Genomic DNA, 22,613 nt, shown 5'->3' on the forward strand with positions numbered 1-22,613 from the left:
AATTTATTTATTGATTTATTTATTGGATTTCTATGCCGCCCCTCTCCGAGGACTCAGGGCGGCTCACAACATATAATACACAAATACAATATCTTGAATCCAATTAATCAATTAAGAGTCTAGAACCCCCCCCAAAAGCATAAAAAGCAATAATTCCATTCACTCCACATTTTCTCGACACATTCATTGGCTGGGGGGCAAAGACCTAATGGTCCTGGTCTTCAGGCTCCTATGGAAGGCGAGGAGGGTGAGGGCAGTACGAATCTCTGAGGTGAGCTGATTGTACATAGCTTGAAGCTTACAGAAAGGAGTTATCATGCCAGCATCAGAGTGGGTTCCTCCTGGTTTGGACTAGTTCATCCGAACAGGCAGCAAACCACTGGTGACGACACTGAATCGGTTCTGTTGCTGCCAGTTCATGCACGCCGCCATCTTTTTTTGGATTTTTTTCCGTGTTTTTTTTCCTCCTTGTGCATGTGTTACCATCTTGTTCTTTGGCTTTTAATTTTTTTCCTATTTTTTGGCACTGTGCATGTGCGCCCACGCAAAGCACACACACGCCCATGCGGCATGGGAGGGAGCAAACTAGCAGCGAGGCAAGTTAGAACCCACCTCTGGCCAGGATAATAAATATCCATAATTAGCTGAGCTGGTGAATTATGGTCCAATTAGTTTCCAATGGTCTTAAAGGATATGTAAATCACCAACAAGTTTTGAAAATAAGAAAAAAATATTTAGGAAGTACTGTACATATCACACATTAGCATGTTACATTTGGATTCATTGTGGGAGGGATGGCAATGAATGCTGATTTATTATGCTTTTCACTGGGTTCTTCTAAAATTGCTTTATCTAATCCGTTTCTAGAAATAAAGGGACATAAAAATGAAATAAAATAAACTATAAACAATTTCGCCTTTGAAGAATCTACATATTGTTTTTTTATCACCATTAAAAATGAGACAACTTATTTCAACAATGCAGCAAATAATTTTTAATATAATAAAAACATATTTAAACAGTTCACAATTAAAGTGAAAAAATTAAAAATAAGGCAGCCATCCATGGAATGATCTCATGTATACAAATGATTTAGAAAAGACATTAAAATTACACTTTAGTACACGGAATCAGGTATACAGCTATGACCAGGGAACACTGCCTGTAAAATCAAAGCTGGTTAGGGACATAACAGAAACACATACAAGTTTGTATCTTTTTGAAATGGATAATCTCCTTCAAATGCTGCTGCAAGGGCTTCCACGTTACCTATGGTTCATCATAAAACAGCAGCACAATTTATTGTTCAAGTTTTCCCATTCCGGTACAGCTGGATATTAAAAATTATTTTCACTTAGGATACTGGCAAATCACTTCTGAACTTCTCTTTTCCACTGATTCAGAAATTACAAGACATTTCCTTTCAACTGAAGATTTCCTTGGTATATCTGTCAAATATTGCAAACTTAAGTTTCTCCAACATAGGCAAAAGATTGTTTTAATTAATAATAGCAATTAGGTGACAATGTAATGTTGCATACAGACACAATTCACAGTAAACATTTCCACTTGCAATTCAGTCTGTAACTGATGTGACTTTTGGAAGTGTTGGAATTTGTAAGAATGTATTAATAAAGCATCACTATTTTAGCAATCCATGGCTTTCAGGTTTACTGGAAAGTTCAGAATACAATTTGGATATGATTTATAAGAGTCAAGAAGAGTAGAATTAGACTACAACAACCAATGGTTTTGCATTGATTTTTAAAATCTGGGAAAAGTTAAAATCCATATGTTCAAATCCAGATGATTTCTCAAAACAGAGCTTCTCAGTATTACAACAGATCAAATTCCTGGAATTGTGGTACAGAATGTATTATTTAGAAATTCCCTTTTCAAAGCTCACCACTACTACAATAGTAGTTAGCAATTCAATACTGGCAAAGTATTCAAGGCAGCTTTGCTCTCACGCAGGAGCAAATCAGCCCCACAAGATTTCCCTGTACTGCCTTATGAAGTTTATTGTGCAATAAACATCACACATTAAACCTATTGTGTTACAAATAATAATTGAGTTCTAGATTATGAGCTCAGGGTAGTGAAATAGGAAAAGATAGAATTAGCTGACTTGCTTTCACAAATTTGATTAGTTTAGATAGCTTCCAATTACGTTTTGCAAGTAACAATAAGATGAGTCTGCCTTAAATCAGGATTTCTGAAATTCTCTCTCTCTACAATGATAAAATATTTTTTAAAAAAATGAATCGTTTCAACTCAAAATTATATCTCAGAACCCCTATTTGTTTTTCCAAATATTAATGACATTTCAACCAAGTTTGATGACTTGACATTATTTTCCAACTTGCTAGTTGGAAGAACAGACATTATAATTTTTCCCAACAATGGTAATTTGGCATTTATTTGACTTTTATTTTCAATCATTAAGTATGCAAATGTGACAGGCACATTAACCACCACAATTAATAGATCAAATAGCACAACTGGGGGGTTTTGTCCCATGTTTTGACAAATGTACTTCTATTTTCTCTTCTAGCATAGAAGAGAATAAAATTTTAGAACTGTAATCTTTGAAATGTTTTCTTACAGATCAAGTACAACTGACAGATCCATTTGTGATAGATTAGGCAATTGATAACACCCTTTTATGATGCTTGATCCACACTCGCATAGGTGATTTATCCCAATTATTGATGATATAAATGTATTAGAAATAATAGCAGTCAATAGATCTGTTGAGTATCAGCTTTAAAAAAAACCATTAGAAACAGTCATGTTTATATTATGTAATGTTAATTTAATGTTAATTCCTTTCTGGTTCTGACATTATCCCCCTCTCCCTATAAAAGGCAAGGTGTTTTTTTTTTTAAATGAAAAACTGATATTGTCTATTGATACACAACCAATAGTCACTCAATAAGTAGGAACTGCCAGTTAAAGCATAACCATTCTGAACAACCTTAACATCCACTGTCAAGGAAATATAAGATGAGAGCAAGGCAGGCATGAAAAATAAGTTTAATTAATTACTGGACTGTAAACATTTACTGAAGAAAGGAATAGATTTATCTCATGGAATAACCAGCCCAGTAAAAACTATTTTACTCGAACACCATTTCATCTTGTTTATAAATAAAAATTTAACTATTAATTAAAGACTTTTGACAATGTGATTGAAAATTTAAAGCATATATAAAACTGTGCACCAGTAACCAACGTATATTTTTACCATTTTAAAAAAGTCAATGGCTTTGATAAAGTTGGGGGTGGGGGTTTGCTTTGATAATTACAGTTACCCTTTTGAACCACTACAATGTGTAGAATTGTGTTCCAGAGTTGTATTGATAATCAGTTTTAACAGACTTCAGACATTTAATTCAATGCAATTTCACAACCTGGACTAATTTTTGGTAATAATAACAGAAAGTTATTATTTTGGTAATAATAACAGAAAGTATTACAGTTTTAGCTTTTGAGGTTGATGTCTGATGAACAGATCTTACCTTATTCTACTTGAAAAGCAACATTTTGTAAATAAACTAGCATTCATTTGAATAAACAATAATATTCCTTAGAGCTCAGAACAATCTAACCTTCTGCTGAATGTGGCTCTTTTCCATACTGTCTAGCCTGTTAAAATCAAGGAACAATGTGCTTTCATAATAATTCAATGCAAGAATCCTATTGGACTTCTTTATCTAATACAAATTTTGCCTACAACTTCATCTTCGCAAATATTCTTCACCAGATGCCTCCTTCTGAGTCAGCCCATGCCATTATTAATACATGAACACTTGGAAGATGTGAACAATCTTTCCACATCTTAGAAGGTAGCATCGTAATTTCAAGAGATCAGCTCTGAATGCTGACATACAGAATACTTGGATTATGATTTCATGATGAATAGCAAGGATCTTCCCAGATAATATCCAAGTTCCAGCTTCCCTGAGAATAGGTAGGAAGTCATAATTAAAATATCTTTAGAAAAGAGAAATTATGCAGGTTTTATAACTAGCTGTCAAAGAGTACACTCTCCCTCTCTTATATTGAGTTTTCCCACAGTTTTCCTGTTGAAATGATGATCCTCTCCAACTCCTTAACATAACAGGGTAAGAGAGACAGCAATAAAAAAAGCAACTGATTGTTGCTTATATCAGACTGAAGGGGAAAATGCTGGTCTTCCAAGTTTTAATGTTGGTGTCCAATAGATATAATCAGAGGAATCAAGCAACCCAGAACCAATGCAGCCACCTCCAGGCGACTGAGTCCCTTGCCTCCAGCAGATTCCGGTTTATGGCTATGTCCCATTCCACCCACTTCGGGAAGAACATGAACTGTGGCAACATACAGGAAAGTCCCAGCAGAGAACAACATGGCAACTCCAGTGGCATTGACTTCTGAAAGTGCCTGTTTACTGCTCTGTAAAATAAAAAAAGGCAAAATGCGGATAGAATACAAAGCTCATCCTTCTTTAAATTGTACTTCAATGGCTACTGAAATTTCAAAAACATCTTTAGAAAGCATTATAACTTATATGGAGAAAAAACTAATGTTCTGGAGATCTAAAATCCTCTACTACTAATGGAAAATTTACCCTGCAAAGTTTTTTCAATGTAAAAAATCTAAATGCTGACAGGTGACATGCATAAAATCTGTAATTTGGTGTTAGTTTAAAAAAAAAAGGTAAGCACAAGACCAATTAATTGTATTTTGTATGCATTACTTTCACTCAAAAAACAATTCATAATCAGCAAAAATGCTGCATTAAACAAAATATCAAGTATTTAAGCATCTGCAATATTGCTTCTTTGCACAACTGGCTGGCAAATATGACTAATCTTATTATTTAAAACTATTCATGGTTCCAAGCTATTTTACCTTGCTTAGTCCCAAAAAAGTCACCATTGACAAAACAGGTGCTGCTAGTGCAAAAACCAGCAAGTGCTTCCTGATTCGATTCCGTTCAAGGCCAGCATGCATAAGAAACGAGACAAGTCCAAAAGCAGCAGGTGCCTACAACATAAAAGCAGTAAAATATTTAATGCTCAGGTATAAGACAAGTTGTACTCCGTGTGCAAAATAGAATGTTCAGTTGAAACCAAATGCCAGTAGCAAATTACTGAGCCCTTAAGTTTTTCTGTTGGTGGAGTATAATGTATCATTAGTATAGCACTTCCTTAATGTGAGATAATATAGTTGCTACAGAAACACTATATATAATGGGGAGGATAGCATACTTTGAGTATAATAAAAATATGTTTAATTCTTTTTCTTTATAACACTATATGCTGTACAATTGAAAAAAAATTAATTCTTTTTAACAAAATACTTTTTAGTAAAAACTAATACTAAAATGCTTATTTTATTATTAATATTAAAAATTATAATACACATACAGATTATGATAAAAGCATCCAGAAGAGTTAAAGAGGTTGGGGAGTAGCAACCTTATTAGTTTGCCTTCAGATAAATTTGTGATTACAAACGCGAACCTTGGCATATTGTGAAAATACAATTTCTATGGCAACCATTTAGTCAAATTAGAATGTAATTCTGGAAAATCAAAAAGATTGCTTGGTTCTGTTACTATAACAAGAAATCCAAAATATAAAGTTAGTATAGTTTCAGGACCAATAATTGTTCAAAATTAGCCACTATCTCTTAGATAAGATCTATGTGATTCTAATGAAAATTAGCTATATGTAAAGTATCTTCTAAGTACATTAAATTCAGCAGTAAGAAGCCCTGCTACTTCTACATGTCATTACTGGCCTAGCACAAAACTCCCACCTACACAGTATGTAACTGCATATCTCCACTCCTGGATGCAATCCTAAATACAAAAGCAAACAGCAATGCTTTTAAAGTGCATCAATATGTTTTTTAAAACAGTTTTTGTACTTCACTGAAGTCTATAATGTCTAATAACAAATATCATTCACTGATGAAAGAAGCACGGAAAAGTTTCATACTCAAAGCTTACCTTATGCAGCATAATTGCAACAAATACTATTAGCTGGACACTAGTCTGAGATGTAGAAGCAGCTGCACCCAAGGCAACACCATCAGCTTAATGAGGAAGGAAGGAAAAACAAGGCACACAACAGTGAATCTATCCACTGATCAAAGAATTACTGGAGTTAAATTATACAAGAGAGTAAGTCTGTCATCTGAGTCTCTAATCTTAACCTGTTCTCCCATTCTGAGGGTGGTTTTAATATTTATGTTTCGGAGTAGATCCATGGCAACAGTTTTGAATCAGGAATGGTCACATAGCCAAGAGTTTTGTTTAGTTCTTTGCAACATTGTGTTAAAACATATGCTTTGTTGCTATATTTTTTGGTTCTTCTGGTCCCAGTGATCTAATCCAGTTGTATTTACCCATTCAGGGACGGTGCATAATTAGGAAGTCTTTCCGGACTCACAGTTTCTATTCTCTGAGCAGGAACAAGTTATCAGGAAGGCCCTTGCATATATTCATCTGGTGCACCAACTATGCCCTTTCCTGAACTGGGAATCCTTTGTCACAGTCCTTCTTGCCTTGGTCACCTAGCACAGAGCAAATTGTTGAGTCAGTTTTGAACTGGGCTGGCCTTCCAAATCAACATTATGAGGAAATAAATTTGCAACTAATAACTGCTCCTTAAATTATCGGTAGATTCATTGTGAAATCTAGGTATGGGGATTTAAAGTTCTAAGAGTCATTCTAAAAGTTGAAAAGGGAATGTATCTTTGAGGCAAGGTTTTTAAAAGGTTAAAGTCTAAAAATTCAGATATACAGTATTGCTACAGTGTTTGAAACAAATGTATAGAATAGTAGCAGTACATTTATTTACCTTGTACTTATAGTTAAGTACAGTACAGTAGCAAGAGAGAAGCAATAATTTGTATACGAAAATGTAAAAATCACAATATTTTTGACTGTAGTGGTTTTGCATAATCACAGTAAAATATTTATCTAGATCTTTTTTAAAACTTTAAAAGATTTGTCTCCAAACATAATTCTAGAGGACTAACATTTTTTATTAGAAATGAAGCTCTAGAAGTCTCCAACTCAAAGCCTAGAGCAGTGATGGCGAACCTATGGCACTTGGGGCATATCTGGGGGCACGTGAGGCATTGCACTATGTCCGCTCCAACGAGCATGCACGTGCTGGCCAGCTAATTTTCGGCCACCTTTTCGGACGTTTTTGCTCTCCTCACAATGGCCAATGGGCCAACCGGGAATTCAGTTGTGTGCTCACCCTCCGCTTCCTTTTCACTGTCAGAAGTCTTCAAGAACTTCTTCGGCTTTGGATAGTTGCAGCCAGGCCTCTCACAACTCGACCCATTTATCCTGCAGCCAAGAAGTCTTTTCTGAAGGCCTGTGTAGCCGATAACAGAGCTCTGGAATATCTGGAATCAGCTCCCCCCAGAGATTCGTACTGCCCCCACCTTCCTTGCCTTCCGAAAAAGTTTAAAAACTCATCTTTGCCGCCAGGCCTGGGGTTCCTTAGACCTTCCCCCCTGAGTGATGAATGCTTAGTTTGACTGCTGAATGAATGATATTGATAGTTTTTAATTAGAATTTTAATTGTTTTTTAAGGTATAATTGGATTGTTATTATTGTTTCCTGTTTTTCTGTACATGCTGTGAGCCGCCCCAAGTCCTCGAAGAGGGGTGGCATATAAATCCAATTAAATAAATAAATCCAATTAAATAAATATCCGCTACAGAGGCCTTCAGGAAAGCCTTTCCGGCTGCAAAAGAAATGGGTCTAGATGTGCAAGGCCTGGTTGCAGTTATCTGAAGGTAAATAGTAGGGCAACTCCACTTTCCTTTCATTTCTGAACTTCCAATTGGCCTGTTGGGCCATTTTTCACCATCCCCAGGCTTCAAGAGCTTTCTTTAACCCTGGACAGAGCAAAAAAAAGCCCAATGGGCCTACTGGAAATCAGGAGGCTTCAGTGAGGCCTGTGCATATGTACAGGAGGGTGGGGGATGGGTGTTGTGTGCATGCGCAGGGCATTGCATTATGGGTGTGGGCACACACATGTATGTAATCACATAAGCACACACCCTTTTGAGCCAAAAAAGGTTCGCCATCACTGGCTTATAGACTGGATCAAATACATATTTTCCTATTAAAAATCACTGTAGCCCTGAGTTGTAGAGAGTCTTCAGCCAAATATTTCTGCAGTTCAGTTTAGCCTCTTCCCTCCTTCTAATTTCAAAGTGGACTAAACTTGGGGAGAAGAATAAAAAGAAGGTCCACAGCATTATTCCATTATTAATAGCAGTAACTACTGGGATAATGTCATGCAATTATAGCTTAACATTAATTCACATAGCTTGACAATATCTGCAACATTTTTAAAAAGAAAAATATAACCACCTAACAAAATTAACCTACCTGCTGCATGGACAACTAGTCCTAGTGTAGTAGTAATTTTGGAATTGCCTGATCTTGCTGCTTCTGGGTCTGAAATAATAATAAAAATCTTAGTCAAAAAGATATAAATTAGAGAGCAGGAGCAGAAACTGAAATGAAGAAATATTAGAAACAGAAGTTAATATAGGTTAAAGAGCTACTTTAGTAAAACAATTAAGGTGATGACCTAGAAACTAGAAGACTGAGTTCTAGGCATTTATATAGTTGTGTCCAACCCATCACGACCCCCATGGACAACATTCTTCCAGGCCTTGCTGTTCTCTATCTTCCTCTGGAGTCCATTTAAGCTGACAGTTACTGCTTTAGTGACTCTATCCAGTCATCTCATTCTCTGTTGTCCCTTTCTTCTTTTGCCCTCAATCTTTCCTGGCATTAGGCTCTTCTCCAGTGAGTCCTTCCTTCTCATTTGGTGGCCAAAGTATTTGAGTTTCATCTTCAGGATCTGGCCTTCTAAAGAGCAGTCAGGTTTGATCTCCTCTAGGACTGACCGGTTTGATCACCTTGCAGTCCAGGGGACTCGCAGGAGTCTTCTCTAGCACCAAAGTTTAAAGGCCTCAATAATTATATCATAGTGCATACCCAAAAATGTGGACAGGACTTCCCATTGACATTGCAAAATGCTACATGGTTTGGATTTGCACATATACTATGCTGATACATGACAACATTTCAGGTTTTTGGGAGGATGTTGATGCATAAGAAGACCAATACCGGCAGCGGTGACTTTACATTATTGTGAACAGATGATAATGATTTTTCAACAAACTAAATGATATCTATTACATTCTTTCTCAGTGCCTTTGAATCTTTCCTGCCTTCCATGAAATTGAATCCTTTTGAAAGATACTATTTAATATTTATTTATTTAATTAATTTATATCATGCCCATCTTGCCATCCACCCACGCTAAGCGGCTTTCAACAAGATAAAAATGATAATATAAAACATTACAATATTAAAATGATAAATATTTAAATTCACAGATAGTTAAAGAAGTAGGCAATATGCAATGGGATGGAAATAGGATCTGTTCTGAACACCCTAAGGCAGGGGTAGGCAAACTTGGCTCTTCTATGACTTGTGGACTTCAACTCCCAGAATTCCTGAGCCAATCATGCTAGCTCAGGAATGCTGGGAGTTGAAGTCCACATATCATAGAAGAGCCAACTTTGCCTACCCTTGCCCTAAGGCATCAGGACCCCAGGCCAAACAGGAGACCCAGATTTTAAGCCCCATCTGGAAAGCCAAGAAGGCAGAGGTGGATTAATAATGACAGGTAACCATTGTTAAGCCGTGAAAATATTAGACAGGAGCTTTGAAAGGCAGCTGTTAGATGGCACAATCAAAAAAGCATGGGCTCCAAATCACTTTTATGTGATTTAACAATGATTAGGTCTAATTCCTGTCAAGTAGAATGCAATTATGATTTGCAGTAGGTTTGTTATGGGTTAAAGAAATATACTGAAGATAGGATTATGTTCTCTGTGACATGCTTATTATATCAAAACAGTGAAGCTTCGTGTAGGACATGCCTCCACAGGTATCTGCATAGAATCAAGCAGAGTGTTTCAGTGCTCAATATTCAATGCTCACGAATTTTTGCTTAAAGTAAACACTTTCTGCCAGGTATTTTGTTTTGTAGCAGAAATCTCAGACAATACTGTTCAACACTGAATTCAGCCATCACAACAGTTGTTTGTATAACCAGTTAGAAGGTTGGTTTACACAATAAAATAATAATAATTACTCATGGGTTTAGTAAATTTTTGCCCTGAGTCCCCGGAGAAGGGCGCCCTAGAAATAGAAACATAGAAGACTGGCGGCAGAAAAAGACCTCATGGTCCATCTAGTCTGCCCTTATACTATTTCCTGTATTTTATCTTAGGATGGATATATGTTTATCCCAGACATGTTTAAATTCGGTTACTGTGGATTTACCAACCATGTCTGCTGGAAGTTTGTTCCAAGGATCTACTACTCTTTCAGTAAAATAATATTTTCTCATGTTGCCTTTGATCTTTCCCCCAACTAACTTCAGATTGTGTCCCCTTGTTCTTGTGTTCACTTTCCTATTAAAAACACTTCCCTCCTGAACCTTATTTAACCCTTTAACATATTTAAATGTTTCGATCATGTCCCCGCTTTTCCTTCTGTCTTCCAGACTATACAGATTGAGTTCATTAAGTCTTTCCTGATACGTTTTATACTTAAGACCTTCCACCATTTTTGTAGCCCGTCTTTGGACCCGTTCAATTTTGTCAATATCTTTTTGTAGGTGAGGTCTCCAGAACTGAACACAGTACTCCAAATGTGGTCTCACCAGCGCTCTATATAAGGGGATCACAATCTCCCTCTTCCTGCTTGTTATACCTCTAGCTATGCAGCCAAGCATCCTACTTGCCTTTCCTACCGCCCGACCACACTGCTCACCCATTTTGAGACTGTCAGAAATCACTACCCCTAAATCCTTCTCTTCTGAAGTTTTTGCTAACACAGAACTGCCAATGCAATACTCAGATTGAGGATTCCTTTTCCCCAAGTGCATTATTTTACATTTGGAAAATTAAACTGCAGTTTCCGTTGCTTTGACCATTTATCTAGTAAAGCTAAATCATTTACCATATTACAAATCTAAATAATATTAAATGAATTTCATTTAAAAGTCAGAAGCTCCCTTGTTTGTTTTCCCAAAAAATCTCTACAAATTCCAATCTCTACAATTTCTAAACTGAAAGTCTCCATTTAAAGTCCTTCCTGTGCAGGTAGTCCTCACTTAATGGCTCTTCGTTCAGTGACAATTTGCAGTTATGATACTATTGAACAATGTTAGTTATGGTTGGTCCATGAAGTTACAGCTGTGAAATCATCTCTGTGGTCAAAATTAAAATTTGGCAGCCCACCTGTTGCATTTACAACCATACAACTGTATGGTTCAATTCCCCCTACCCACCTATCTCTCCTCTCATTACTGCTCAGTTGGCCACCCTTTACTCCACTGCTCCTGCCCTCTGCCATCCTGCAATCCACTGCTCCTGCTGTCAATGTTTGCCATCTTTTTCCTCCTGCTGCCTACAAGATGTGTCTGACCTGGCCTTTTGCAAAGCAGCTTCTGGCCACATGAGGCCTTGTAACACTAGGATAAGCCCAGCAGAGTGGAGGATGGCCCAAAGGGCAAAGATAGGGGAGGGGAGATAAATAGGTAGATGGGGGAATTGGAGTGGAGACAAGAGTGGCAGGGCAAGACAAGGATGAAATCAGTCCTAGCCACAACCAGAACTATTAAATATGACACTGCTAAGTGGTACAATCATGTGCTATTTCACCTAACTGTACCCAATGGAAATTCCCATTTCAATGAGTTGTTAAGCGAGGACTCATGTATACTATTTTCTTTCACCATTAAAAGTGTAAACATTTGAGCAAAATGTTGGGTCACAAAATCATAAGGGTGAAAATAATGTTATTTTGCTACAAAATTCACCCCCATCTTTTTTTTCCTTATCCACAGTATCATGTACAACAAAATTTTATTTATTTGAATATTTCTGAATAATTGTTCTCATTTTGATTGCCTATTAGGAAAAGTTTGGCTTACCATCTGCAGCGTGGACATGAGAATTGCCAATCTGATCTACCAGCAGCATAAAGACAAAGCCAAGAACAAGAGAAACGCCAATGTAAGCATGTAATCTTGAGTGGTCATGGTCGTGGTTATGATCATGCACATCTGGAACATCTGCTTTCTCAGATTCAATGACCTTTTGACTCTCACTGACTGGGTGGTGCTTTGCTAAAGGAGATGAAAAAGAACAGATTAAGTTAGAATTGCAGAAGGCTCGATTCCTAACGTGTTAAAAGTCAATCAAAACATGCTTTGGGGATTTTTAATTTTAAAAGTGACCGATTACTTTTCAATTCTTGTAAATTTTTAAGAATAAGATTTAAAATGGATCAGAAACAATATTTAACTACTGACTTCAATGTAATATAACTATCTGACATCAAATAATTGTTTCAGAAAATAACTGAGTGAAATTAAAAGTGTATATCTGCAAGCATAAGGAAGCAGACAGGAATCTGGAAGGCCAGTAAGAAGTATTTTGGCCAAAGTATCTTTAATGTCTAATGCAGCGGTCCCCAAACTACAGCCCGTGGGCCACATGCGGCCCGCTGAGGCCATTTATCTGGCCCGCAGGTCTTTTCCAAGGGCACACTGGAAAAGCAGTGAGAACGTCCCCCTCAATCTTTTCTCACTCGAGGTAAAGTAAGGCTTGCCAAAAGCCGAGCTGGGTACAACACACACACATACACACACATACCCGCCTCCTCCTCCTCTGAGTTGCTAGCTCCCGTTTTCTGAATGGGGATTGAATGGGAGTCCGGGGTCGGAGGGTGGAGGCTTGTCGGGTGAGTCCTCCGCGGGGAGAGAAGAGGGAGGGTGAAAGAGGGAAAAGGGAGAGAGAGGAGAGAAAGAAAGAAAAGGGAAAGAGAAGGGGAAAAGAGTGAGGGAAAGAAGTAGAGAGGAAGGAGGGAGGGAAGGGAGGGAAGGAAGGGGGAGAAAGAGAGGGAGAGAGAAAGGGAGGGAAGGAGGGAGGAAGAGAGATAGCAAGAGAGTGAGAAAGACAGAGCAAGAAACAGAAAGAAAGCAAGAGAGAGAGAGAGAGAAAGAAAGCAAGAGAGAAAGAGTGAGAGAGAGAAAGAAATAGGTATGTGCAGTGTGCATAGGAATCCGTTCACATGTTTTTTTATAGTCCGGCCCTCCAACAGTCCGAGGGACAGTGAACTGGCCCCCTGTGTAAAAAGTTTGGGGACCTCTGGTCTAATGGAACCTTTCTTTTTATTGCATTCACTTTCTATTTGGGCAGAACAGTTTTATGCTTCAAATCAATCCACTGTCATACAAAGTACACCTTACTGAAATCTTTTCCTAGGAGATACTTGATCTTCATTTCAATAACATTGATAAAGAGGATGTAACACATATTTATCACTATCTCAGTTATCTAAAATTAGTACAAGGTACACAAAAACAGGTTCAAATAGTTAGAACATTACTACAGGGGATCTGAGAAGAATCTATCATATTGGAATCTTAAGACAAAGTCTCACCACTAATAATGTTAAAGTCATGATCTACCACTAGAAAGCTGCACAGATAGACACTGGAAGTATGCCAGAAGGAAATTTCACCAGACGAATGTTATAATTACTGTAAAGAATGGTGGTGAAAATATTACAGTTTGGGGCTACTTCAAGGCCTGGGGAGATCACTATCACAGAATCCACTATGGATTCTTCATTGTTCCATGAAGATTGTTAGAAAATTGAAGCTTCACCGAAAGTGAACCTTGCAATATGACTGTAAACATTACAGAAAACCCACCATGCCGTGGGGTGATTTAAAAAGGGTTACGGTATTCATCAGGCTGTCCAGGGGAAAAGTATTTTGAAATTCCCTGTTATTTCCCTGTAACTTACGATCTAGTTAAGGCACAGTCGTAGGTGTCATCATACGAAATGGCTAAACAATGGAGAAATATCAGTAGCTGAGGAAGCAAGTTGTTGCCACAGTTATGCTCATTTTTGCTTCACTCTGCCTGGCAGCACAATCATTTTTTTAACATGATTTTTCCCTGTTTTTTAACATTTTAATACAGTTTGTTTTTTTCCCGATTTATTCCATTTTTTTTCATGAATTCCCTGATATTTCACGAGCCGCCTATTTTCCTTATAATTCCATGATTTTCTGTTTTTCCAGGTTTGCTGGACACCCTGTTCATGCAAAAAGAAACCCCTCAGATATTGCACAGTTCGAATTAAGTTGCATGGAGGAGCGGGAAAAAATTCCTCCCGGACGATCTCGGAGAGGCATAGACAGCTATAAGAAATATGTATTTAAGATTGTTTCTGCCAAACAGAGCAATAGCAGGGATTAGAGTATACTTATACTTCATTTGGCCAAGTGTGGTTAGATGCTCAAGGACTTTGTCTACAGAAGCACTCAGTGTACTTTGAAAACAACAGAATACAATAATAATACTAAAATTTACAGATAATAAAAGAGGAAAATAAAAAAATAATAAAGGGGATAAATAATAATACTGTAGTATATCCTATGGCCATGATGGCAAACCTATAGCATGTGTGCCACAGGTGGCATATCTGAGGACACGCAAGGAGTTAAGCTATGTTAGTTCCAGCATTCATGTGTGTGCTGGCCAGCTGATTTTTGGCATTCTGGAAGGCTGGGAGAGGCCGTTTTCCCCCTACCCAGGCTTCAGCCTGTTGATGGCAAAAAATGGATCCAACAGCCCAACTGGAAGGTAGGCCTGTTGGGTCTGTTTTTCACCATCTACAGATGCCAGAGGCTTTCCTGAAGCTTGGTGAGGGTGAAAATGGCCTCCCTCCCACACAACTGGAAGTCTGAAGTTTTCAGTAAGATCTGTGCGCATGTGCGGGAGGGGGCAGTGGGGGAGGGGGTTGTGCATGCATGCACAGAGGGAGGGCATTGCATTATGGGTGTGAGCATACATGTGTGGTATTGCACGTGTGTGTGCCCTTTTGGCACCTAAGCAAAAAAAGGTTCACTATCACTGTCCTATAGTACACATTGGGAAAAAAGTAGTAGCTGTATTTGAATCAAAGGTGGGCTTACTTTTTCTACAGAATGAAATGACATATCTATTAATTTTTTGTTAAATAAATGATCCGATGTCAGTTTTTACGGCTTTTTAATCAATTAGATCATGCCCCCACTCTCCTTTTGGTCTTTTGGAAAGGTATGAAAACATGGCTTGCTTTGGGTTCACAGAGGAGCACACAGTCATGAGGCTGCTTAGTGCCCTGAAAGGCCTCCTCTCTTCTTTTAACCTCGATTTTTAATCATCTTTGCCTCATTTTAAATATTATATATTGTTTTTGTTTTATTTGCACACTGCCCGGAGTCCCTCTGCAAAGGAGACGTGTAATTTCAAAAGTTAATAAATAATATATACTCTTTGAATGAAAACAAAGGATTAATATTTCTATGTATGATTAAAAAAAGAAAGAAAAACTTTAGAGTATATTTTTCCATGTTCAAAATTTGCATTTATATTTATTTAAATTGCACAATGACTACAAAATGTAAATATTTGTTATATCATTGATATTGTTAAAATGAAGATCAAATATCTGTATGCTGAAATATGTTGAAACAGTGGAACATTCCAATGGGGTGTACTTCCTTTTTCATGGGACTGCACTTCCTGGGTGGATAACTGAACAATTATGGTACTGAATAGTAAGAATATGCTTTTAAAAGATAGCCAAATAATAAAAAAAATTGTAAGAACATAATTTGAAATGACCATTATCCTTAGATATATCACATCATACATGCCGCACGAATCCCAGCGACCGATTAGGTCCCACAGAGTGGGCCTTCTCCGGGTCCCGTCAACTAAACAATGTCGGTTGGCGGGCCCCAGGGGAAGAGCCTTCTCTGTGGCGGCACCAACTCTCTGGAACCAACTCCCCCCACAGATTAGAACTGCTCCTACACTCCCTGCCTTCCGTAAACTCCTTAAAACCCACCTCTGCCGTCAGGCATGGGGGAATTGAAACACCTCCCCCGGGCATGTTCAATTTATACATGGTATGTTTGTGTGTGTGTCTGTTAGTATATGGGGTTCTTTTAAATCTTTTGAAAATTTTAAAGTTATTTGGATTATTTATGATTTGTTCTATCTTGTTGTGAGCCGCCCCAAGTCTTCGGAGAGGGGCGGCATACAAATCTAAATAATAAATAAAAAAATAAATAAAAAAATAAATAAATTAACCACGAGGCACAGCTGTTTTGCATGACTGCTCCAGTGAGCTTGACAATCTGTTCTCAATCATATTCATTCAGTCTTCAAATATACCAACCAGAATGTTTCTATTAAGCTTCCAATTAAAAATGTTATTAAAATGTGTAACATCATTCAAAACGGAGTGAAATGTTCAATACAAAGTATAAACAATGGAATTTGAAGGCCTATTAAAGCACGCAAATCTCTGTGTAGCATTTGCTCATATTTTCTTTTTTCATGTAACTGGCCCATGAATTGAGAAACCTACTCCTACTAATACACAGAACTCCAAGGGTAGGAAAGAAACTCTTAATTGTGTATTTGTGTTTTCTTCATCCAGGTCATTTCATGTCAAGTGGTCTGATTTCAGAGAAGTGCCCAGCTCGACCATCACGAATTTTGACTTTGATGTAAACATGCACACACATCTCCAATGAATATTGGTAAAGTGTTACATTTGCCGATGCAATACTTGCGGAGATATAGTCATCTGTATGACTCCATACCGCAGCCTTCAACAGTACAACTCTGAGCTTTCAGCATCTTTGAGACACAATATCTCCAATTTTGTTGAGAGAAACAAAACTTGGCCATATTGTATAACTTGTGCTCTATTAAATAAAATATTAAAACATTCTCATGAGCGATCTCCATTTAAATAATTTGGAGCAAAGTTAGCCAAAAATAACTGGTGTGAAAAAAGAGTAAAGTTTGGCTTCTTATATCCTTCACCGAATTGTCACATATCTGAAACCATCTGTTACTGATAAAGGTATAGTTAAGTCTTTTTTCTACTCTTGTTTTCTTTTTCGTATTTGTTGAAATTTTTGTTATTTTTTATCTTTTCAATCTGCAAACCTTAACAAAAGTATTTGAAGAAAAGATATAATTCAGGATGCTATAAAGGCTTCAAGATACACTATCAAATAATACTGTAGGTTTAAAGAAATAACCTTTGCCCCACCACCCCAAATTAGTAAATATTGCTTAACAGTCATGTAATATTTGAACAAAGGTTTTGAACTGAAGTTATTTTCAGGGAATAATAGCCAGTAATGCGAATCCGTCTGGTAGAGTAGTTAAGGCACTAGTCTAGAAACCAGTTGAATTTTAGTCCTGCCTTAGGAACAAAGCCACCTAGGTGACCTTGGGCAGTTCCTCTCTTTCAGCCCTAAGATGCCCTAAGAAGCAGGCAATTAGAAACCACTTCAGAAAATAGGGAGTTTCTAGAAGTCAAAAATTGACTCAAAAGCAACCCCTATTACAAATCCAGTAATCCTGGAGTTTTATAAAGGGCAAAGAGAGGGTCACGAAAATAATTTGGGATGGATTGATAAATCATTTTAACTATTTTATAAATGAAAGTATTATAAGTACCAGAAAATTTCCGGTTTTACACCTTTTTTGTTTTTTAAAATATCCAAGCAGTATTTATTTCTTAATTAAATTTATCTGAACACTTAACATGTTGTTAAACATACAATACAATACTATATTTGTATGACAATGTTTATAAACATAAAGAAAAAGTCACATGATGCTGAATTGTGGTTGTTGTCATTCAATTTGATCACATGAACTAAAACATATAATCTGCAGGATTTCAATTTACAAATCTCTTTTAAATCACAGCAGTTGCAATTAAGTGTAAAAGCCAGGAAACTGCAAACTTGGAGAAAGGAATTAACCAAGGAAAAGCTATATAACTTCATATATAGCTTTGAATCACAATGTATCACAATTAAATTTTAAAGTGCCATGAGATAAAATCTGTTTCATAAAAGTAAAGTCCTCCTATATTTGCATTTCATTTTGAGGAGGGAAAAAAATCCCCCTTCCATAGTAGTCAATGTTTATAGTCTGAGCAAAAGGTCTGTTTTATTCCAAATTATTCCAAATTTCTTGTTCCAGAATAAGAGTCATTTTCTTACCCTCCAAGAGATCTTCATAAAGTGCATGCACTCCTTCAGGCACAATGACAGCCAAGGCAGTTCCACAAAGGAGCCCGGCACCAAGAACTGTAACAAGTTTTAATCTTTCCTGAAAACAAAAGGTAAAATAATTAATCAAAGCAAATGTGAAGTATTTTACATATGTGTGGATATATGTGTGTGTAACATATATGGAGAAAACAGTCATATCCTTCATCTCCAGTGCTTACTTTAATGTTGCATAACTGAGGTGCTGTAACTCGGCTAACCCATTTTTATCTCTAGTTTGGAACTGGAATCGGTCATGGACCTCTTTGCTATCAGACCTTTGAACTATACTGTACTGTTCTTTCTATAAAATACCCCCAACTTCAATGACAGTTCCATCTGCTTCACTGCCTCATTTCCACTCCAACACAAACACACACGTTTTTTCATTATCCTCATCCTGAATACAAAGAATAGAAATATGGATGCCTACTTATACAAATAAAAGATATATACAAAACATAGTATTTAATTGTATCTAAGTACTGTATAGTATCTGAACTGAGGACTATTTTACATTGATATTTACATAACCTGTTTGATTCTTATTCCAGTAACCTGACAAATTTCAAGAGGAAGTTTATCACTCAAGAGATTTCTGGAATGCAGTATATAAAACACACATTATAACCAATACAGTATAAGCACCTGTTAGCTTAATGACAATGAACCGTCTGTCAGAAAATACAGAAGGTCTCATATTTTAAAAATGTAATCTATAGAAGAACATTTGATCATCTGAAAGCACATAATCCAAGCAGACATTATTAAAAGTTAAAAAGCCAGATTTTATAGTTTATACAGACTATTATAAGATACACAACCCACAAATGCTCTTGAAATGCTTTGTTCAAGATACCTGATGCTGTTATATTTTATTAAGGAAATTATGCAATGCAAATCTATGAGCTTTCACACTATCGTTTTATTTACATATTTAAATCAATATTGATCTTCTTTTACAATGGTTGAAGGCTGCTCGCATTATGCTGAGTCTCAATTGTGATAGCATAGAAATAAGGTTAATGAAGAAATATATACTCATTTAACTCTGAAAATGTATGAATGCTACTCAAAGAACTAGACAGAGATTTTCTCCTAGTGTGAAGCCATATGGATTTGCATTTAAGAAAACAGTTTTAAAATTAATATTTTATTTTAGATCTGTTTAGCTATTTAAAATTTCTTTGATATAAACCATCCTGAGATTTTCACATTTTCAAATCCTTACAGCAATTTCAGTTTAGAAAATTATTTTCTCACATAATTTGGGGGGAAATGAACCTATGTTTTTCTAAACAAGCAGACCTGATGATCACCCACAAGTATTAAGTATAGGTAATAAGATAAATGACCAGGTGATTAGCTTGCAAAATTTTGAAGCATGCTAATAAGTTTATTTTTTCTATGAACAAAGTATTTGTACAGGATGGAAAAAAAACAGCTAACATTTCTTCCTCAAGTTATTTTAACCTGGCATTTTGTTTTGTTATTTTTAAACATACTATGCACTTGCTGACTTCAGTTCCATATGCTTCACTGGATGTGACTTTGGAATTGTGCAATAAATGAAATTACATTTGGCTTCCATTATTAAAATAAGTTGCATTTTTTGCAGACATCTTTGTATAATCAGAATATTATTTTATATCATGAGCAGGATGTTTTTGCATCATGTGCATAATTTGAGTACAATGACAATTAATATAAAGAGCTGCCTTTGGCTTGCTTGGTCTTTTAAATATATTGGAAACTATGCCTTACTATATTGCATATAAATACAATGTGGTCATGTATTTTTAATACACTCAGTTTTAAATGCACATATGCAAGAGAACATAGAAAAACAACTGTGAAATAAAGTTTCTTTCTTCAAATTTTAGCCAACAGTACTGAAAAAAATAGAGCAATTATCTGAAAAAACCCCAGGATTTTGCATACAGCAAAATAATTTCTTACATCAAATTTCAAAAAGATTGTTTCTCAAAGACAAACTTTAAAACTGCTGAAGATATTAATATCTGACACCACAAAAGGGCTTTGCAGAAAGAATTGTAGAGGAAAATCTACTAGTTGAGTACAGGTAATCCTTGACTTACTACAACTACAATTAAACCCAAAATTTATGTTGTTAAGTGAGAAATTTTAAAGTGGGTTTTGCCCCATTTTATGACCTTTCCTGCCACAGGTGCTAAGTGAATCACCTAAGTGGTTAAATTAGTAAAAAACATTTAAGTGAATCTGGCTTCCCCATTGACCTTTGCAAAAGGTCAAGAAAGGGGGAATCACAGGACCTCAAAACTCTGCAATTCTAGCAATAGGAATAAGACTTATATACTGCTTCATAATGTTTTTACAGCCCTCTCTAAGTGGTTTACAGAATCAGCATATTGCTCCCAACAATGTGGGTCCTCCTTTTACCAACCTCGGAAGGATGGAAGGCTGAGTCAACCTTGAGCTGGTGGTGAGATTTGAACTGCTGAATTACAACTAGCAGTTAGCTGAAGTAGCCTGCAGTGCTGCACTCTAACCACTGAGCCATCCCAGCTCTTTATCATAATTATCATAAACATGAACCAGTTTTAAGCATCCTGATGTAAATCATGAAACTGCAGAGATGCTGCAACAGTCATAAGTGTGAAAAATGGTTGCAAGTCACTTTTTCTCAGTACTGTTGTAACTTCAAATGGTCACTAAATGAACTGCCATAAGTCAAGGACTACCTGCAGTCAAGTTATATCAAAGCCGACACATTTTTTTTCCTTTCTGCTATTTTACCTTCCTAATTTCACAATACAAACACTGAGGTTAAAAAAGTGCCAACCTGAACCAGAAGTTTATTCTAAAAGTTTATTGAATGAGGATGTTTGTTTTCTATTGCATCAATTTTATTTGTTCTTTACAATCTCCGCTCCCCTATCTCAATAGCGGTCTTCAAAAGGGAAGAAGACCCCAAATCCTCAGTGGTTAGAGTGCAAGCTACTCACCAGCTGCCAGCTGTTTGGCAGATGGAATCTCAGTAGGCTCAAGGTTGACTCAGCTTTCCATCCTTCCAAGGTCGGTAAAATGAGGACCCAGATTGTTGGGGGCAATATGCTGACTCTCTGTAAACAGCTTACAGGTTGTCTAGGGGGAAAGCATTTTGAAATTCCCTGATATTTCCATGACATTTCCCTGTAACTTGCGATCTAGTTAAGGCACAGTCGTAGATGTCGTAACAGTAGCTGAGAAAGCAAGTTGTTGCCAGTTTTGCTCATTTTTTGCTTGACTCTGCCAGGCAGCGCGATCCTTTAAAAAAAAACACCATGATTTTCCCTGACTTTTAAACATATTTATCTATTTATTTAATTTGACTTCTATGCCGCCCAATCCCAAAGTCCTCATTTTAATACAGTTAGATTTTTTCCTTTATTTATTCCATTTTTTCCCCGGATTCCCTGATATTTCCCAAATCGCCAATTTCCCTGCTAATTCCCTGATTTTCAAGTTTGCTGGACACCCTGTGCTTAGAGAGGGTTGTAAAGCACTGTGAAGCGGTAAATAAGTGTAAATGCTATTACTAAAATCCGTTGGCAGTCCGGCACTCTTGCAATACTTCCGCACACCTCGACGGCAGGTGTTTTCAGCCTCGACCCCTTTCCTTACCTCGGAAAAGTTGACGGCCAAAGGAATGATCCCGGCCACATAGCAGCCGATCAGCATAGCGAGGGAGAGCAAACTAATGGATAAAAAGTCATCCATGGCTGGCTTCACCTGCAAGCTCAGCGGCTCAAGAGGGGGATTCTCCTTCGCGGCTTCGAACATGGGCCAACCACCTTGGCAGCCGAGCTTCTCAGCTCCCTCTCAGGCAAAGCGGGGTGAGCAACCCCCGTTTTCGTGCAGGAAAAAAAATAAACAAAAGAGAAGCCAAGCGGCTCAACTGCTTTGTTGCCAGACTCACGGAAACCCCCGTCAAAAGTCCCGCTCCTGAGTCCGGCTTCTCCTCTTTCCCCCCTCAGCTGGGCTCTCAACTCAGCTCAAGCAAGAGGCTCCCTCATTTCTTCAGAGCCTTCAGGCCTCATTACCGAAGCTCAACTCCTCCTCAGCCAATAAGGAATTGCCCCCATGGAAACAGAAGGCGGGAAGAAAACCCGCCTGCCCGTCCCTGGTCTAGCCCGCTGTTCTCTCTCATCTCATCTCCGCTAGCGCCGTAAAGGCCAAGTGGCAGTCGGACCGCCACTTCCTGTCCCTTGCTCAATTTCCGGGAGACTTGGCAGTTGAAAGGAAACGTCCAAGTTTAGGGCTTTTTTTTCCTTTCCCTTCCGGCCCAATGTAAGATGGCCGACTTTAATAATTCCAGCGTGCTATTATATG

The 22,613-nt window shown here is 37.3% G+C and overlaps 1 protein-coding gene across 1 annotated transcript; it reads right to left on the minus strand.

Annotated features, from left to right (window-relative positions):
* Positions 1-970: 970 nt before the first annotated feature.
* SLC39A9 (solute carrier family 39 member 9) lies at positions 971-22,582 on the minus strand. The gene is made up of 7 exons (XM_070758715.1): positions 21,906-22,582; positions 18,213-18,321; positions 12,045-12,239; positions 8,411-8,479; positions 6,002-6,087; positions 4,897-5,031; positions 971-4,437 (listed from the first exon to the last, which is right to left on the minus strand). Exons 1-7 carry the CDS (start codon positions 22,062-22,064, stop codon positions 4,207-4,209), a joined length of 984 nt encoding a protein of 327 aa, XP_070614816.1. The 5' UTR covers positions 22,065-22,582; the 3' UTR covers positions 971-4,206.
* Positions 22,583-22,613: the final 31 nt, after the last annotated feature.

This window comes from Erythrolamprus reginae, chromosome 1 (genome assembly GCF_031021105.1).
Source record: "Erythrolamprus reginae isolate rEryReg1 chromosome 1, rEryReg1.hap1, whole genome shotgun sequence".
Lineage (NCBI taxonomy): Eukaryota > Metazoa > Chordata > Lepidosauria > Squamata > Dipsadidae > Erythrolamprus > Erythrolamprus reginae.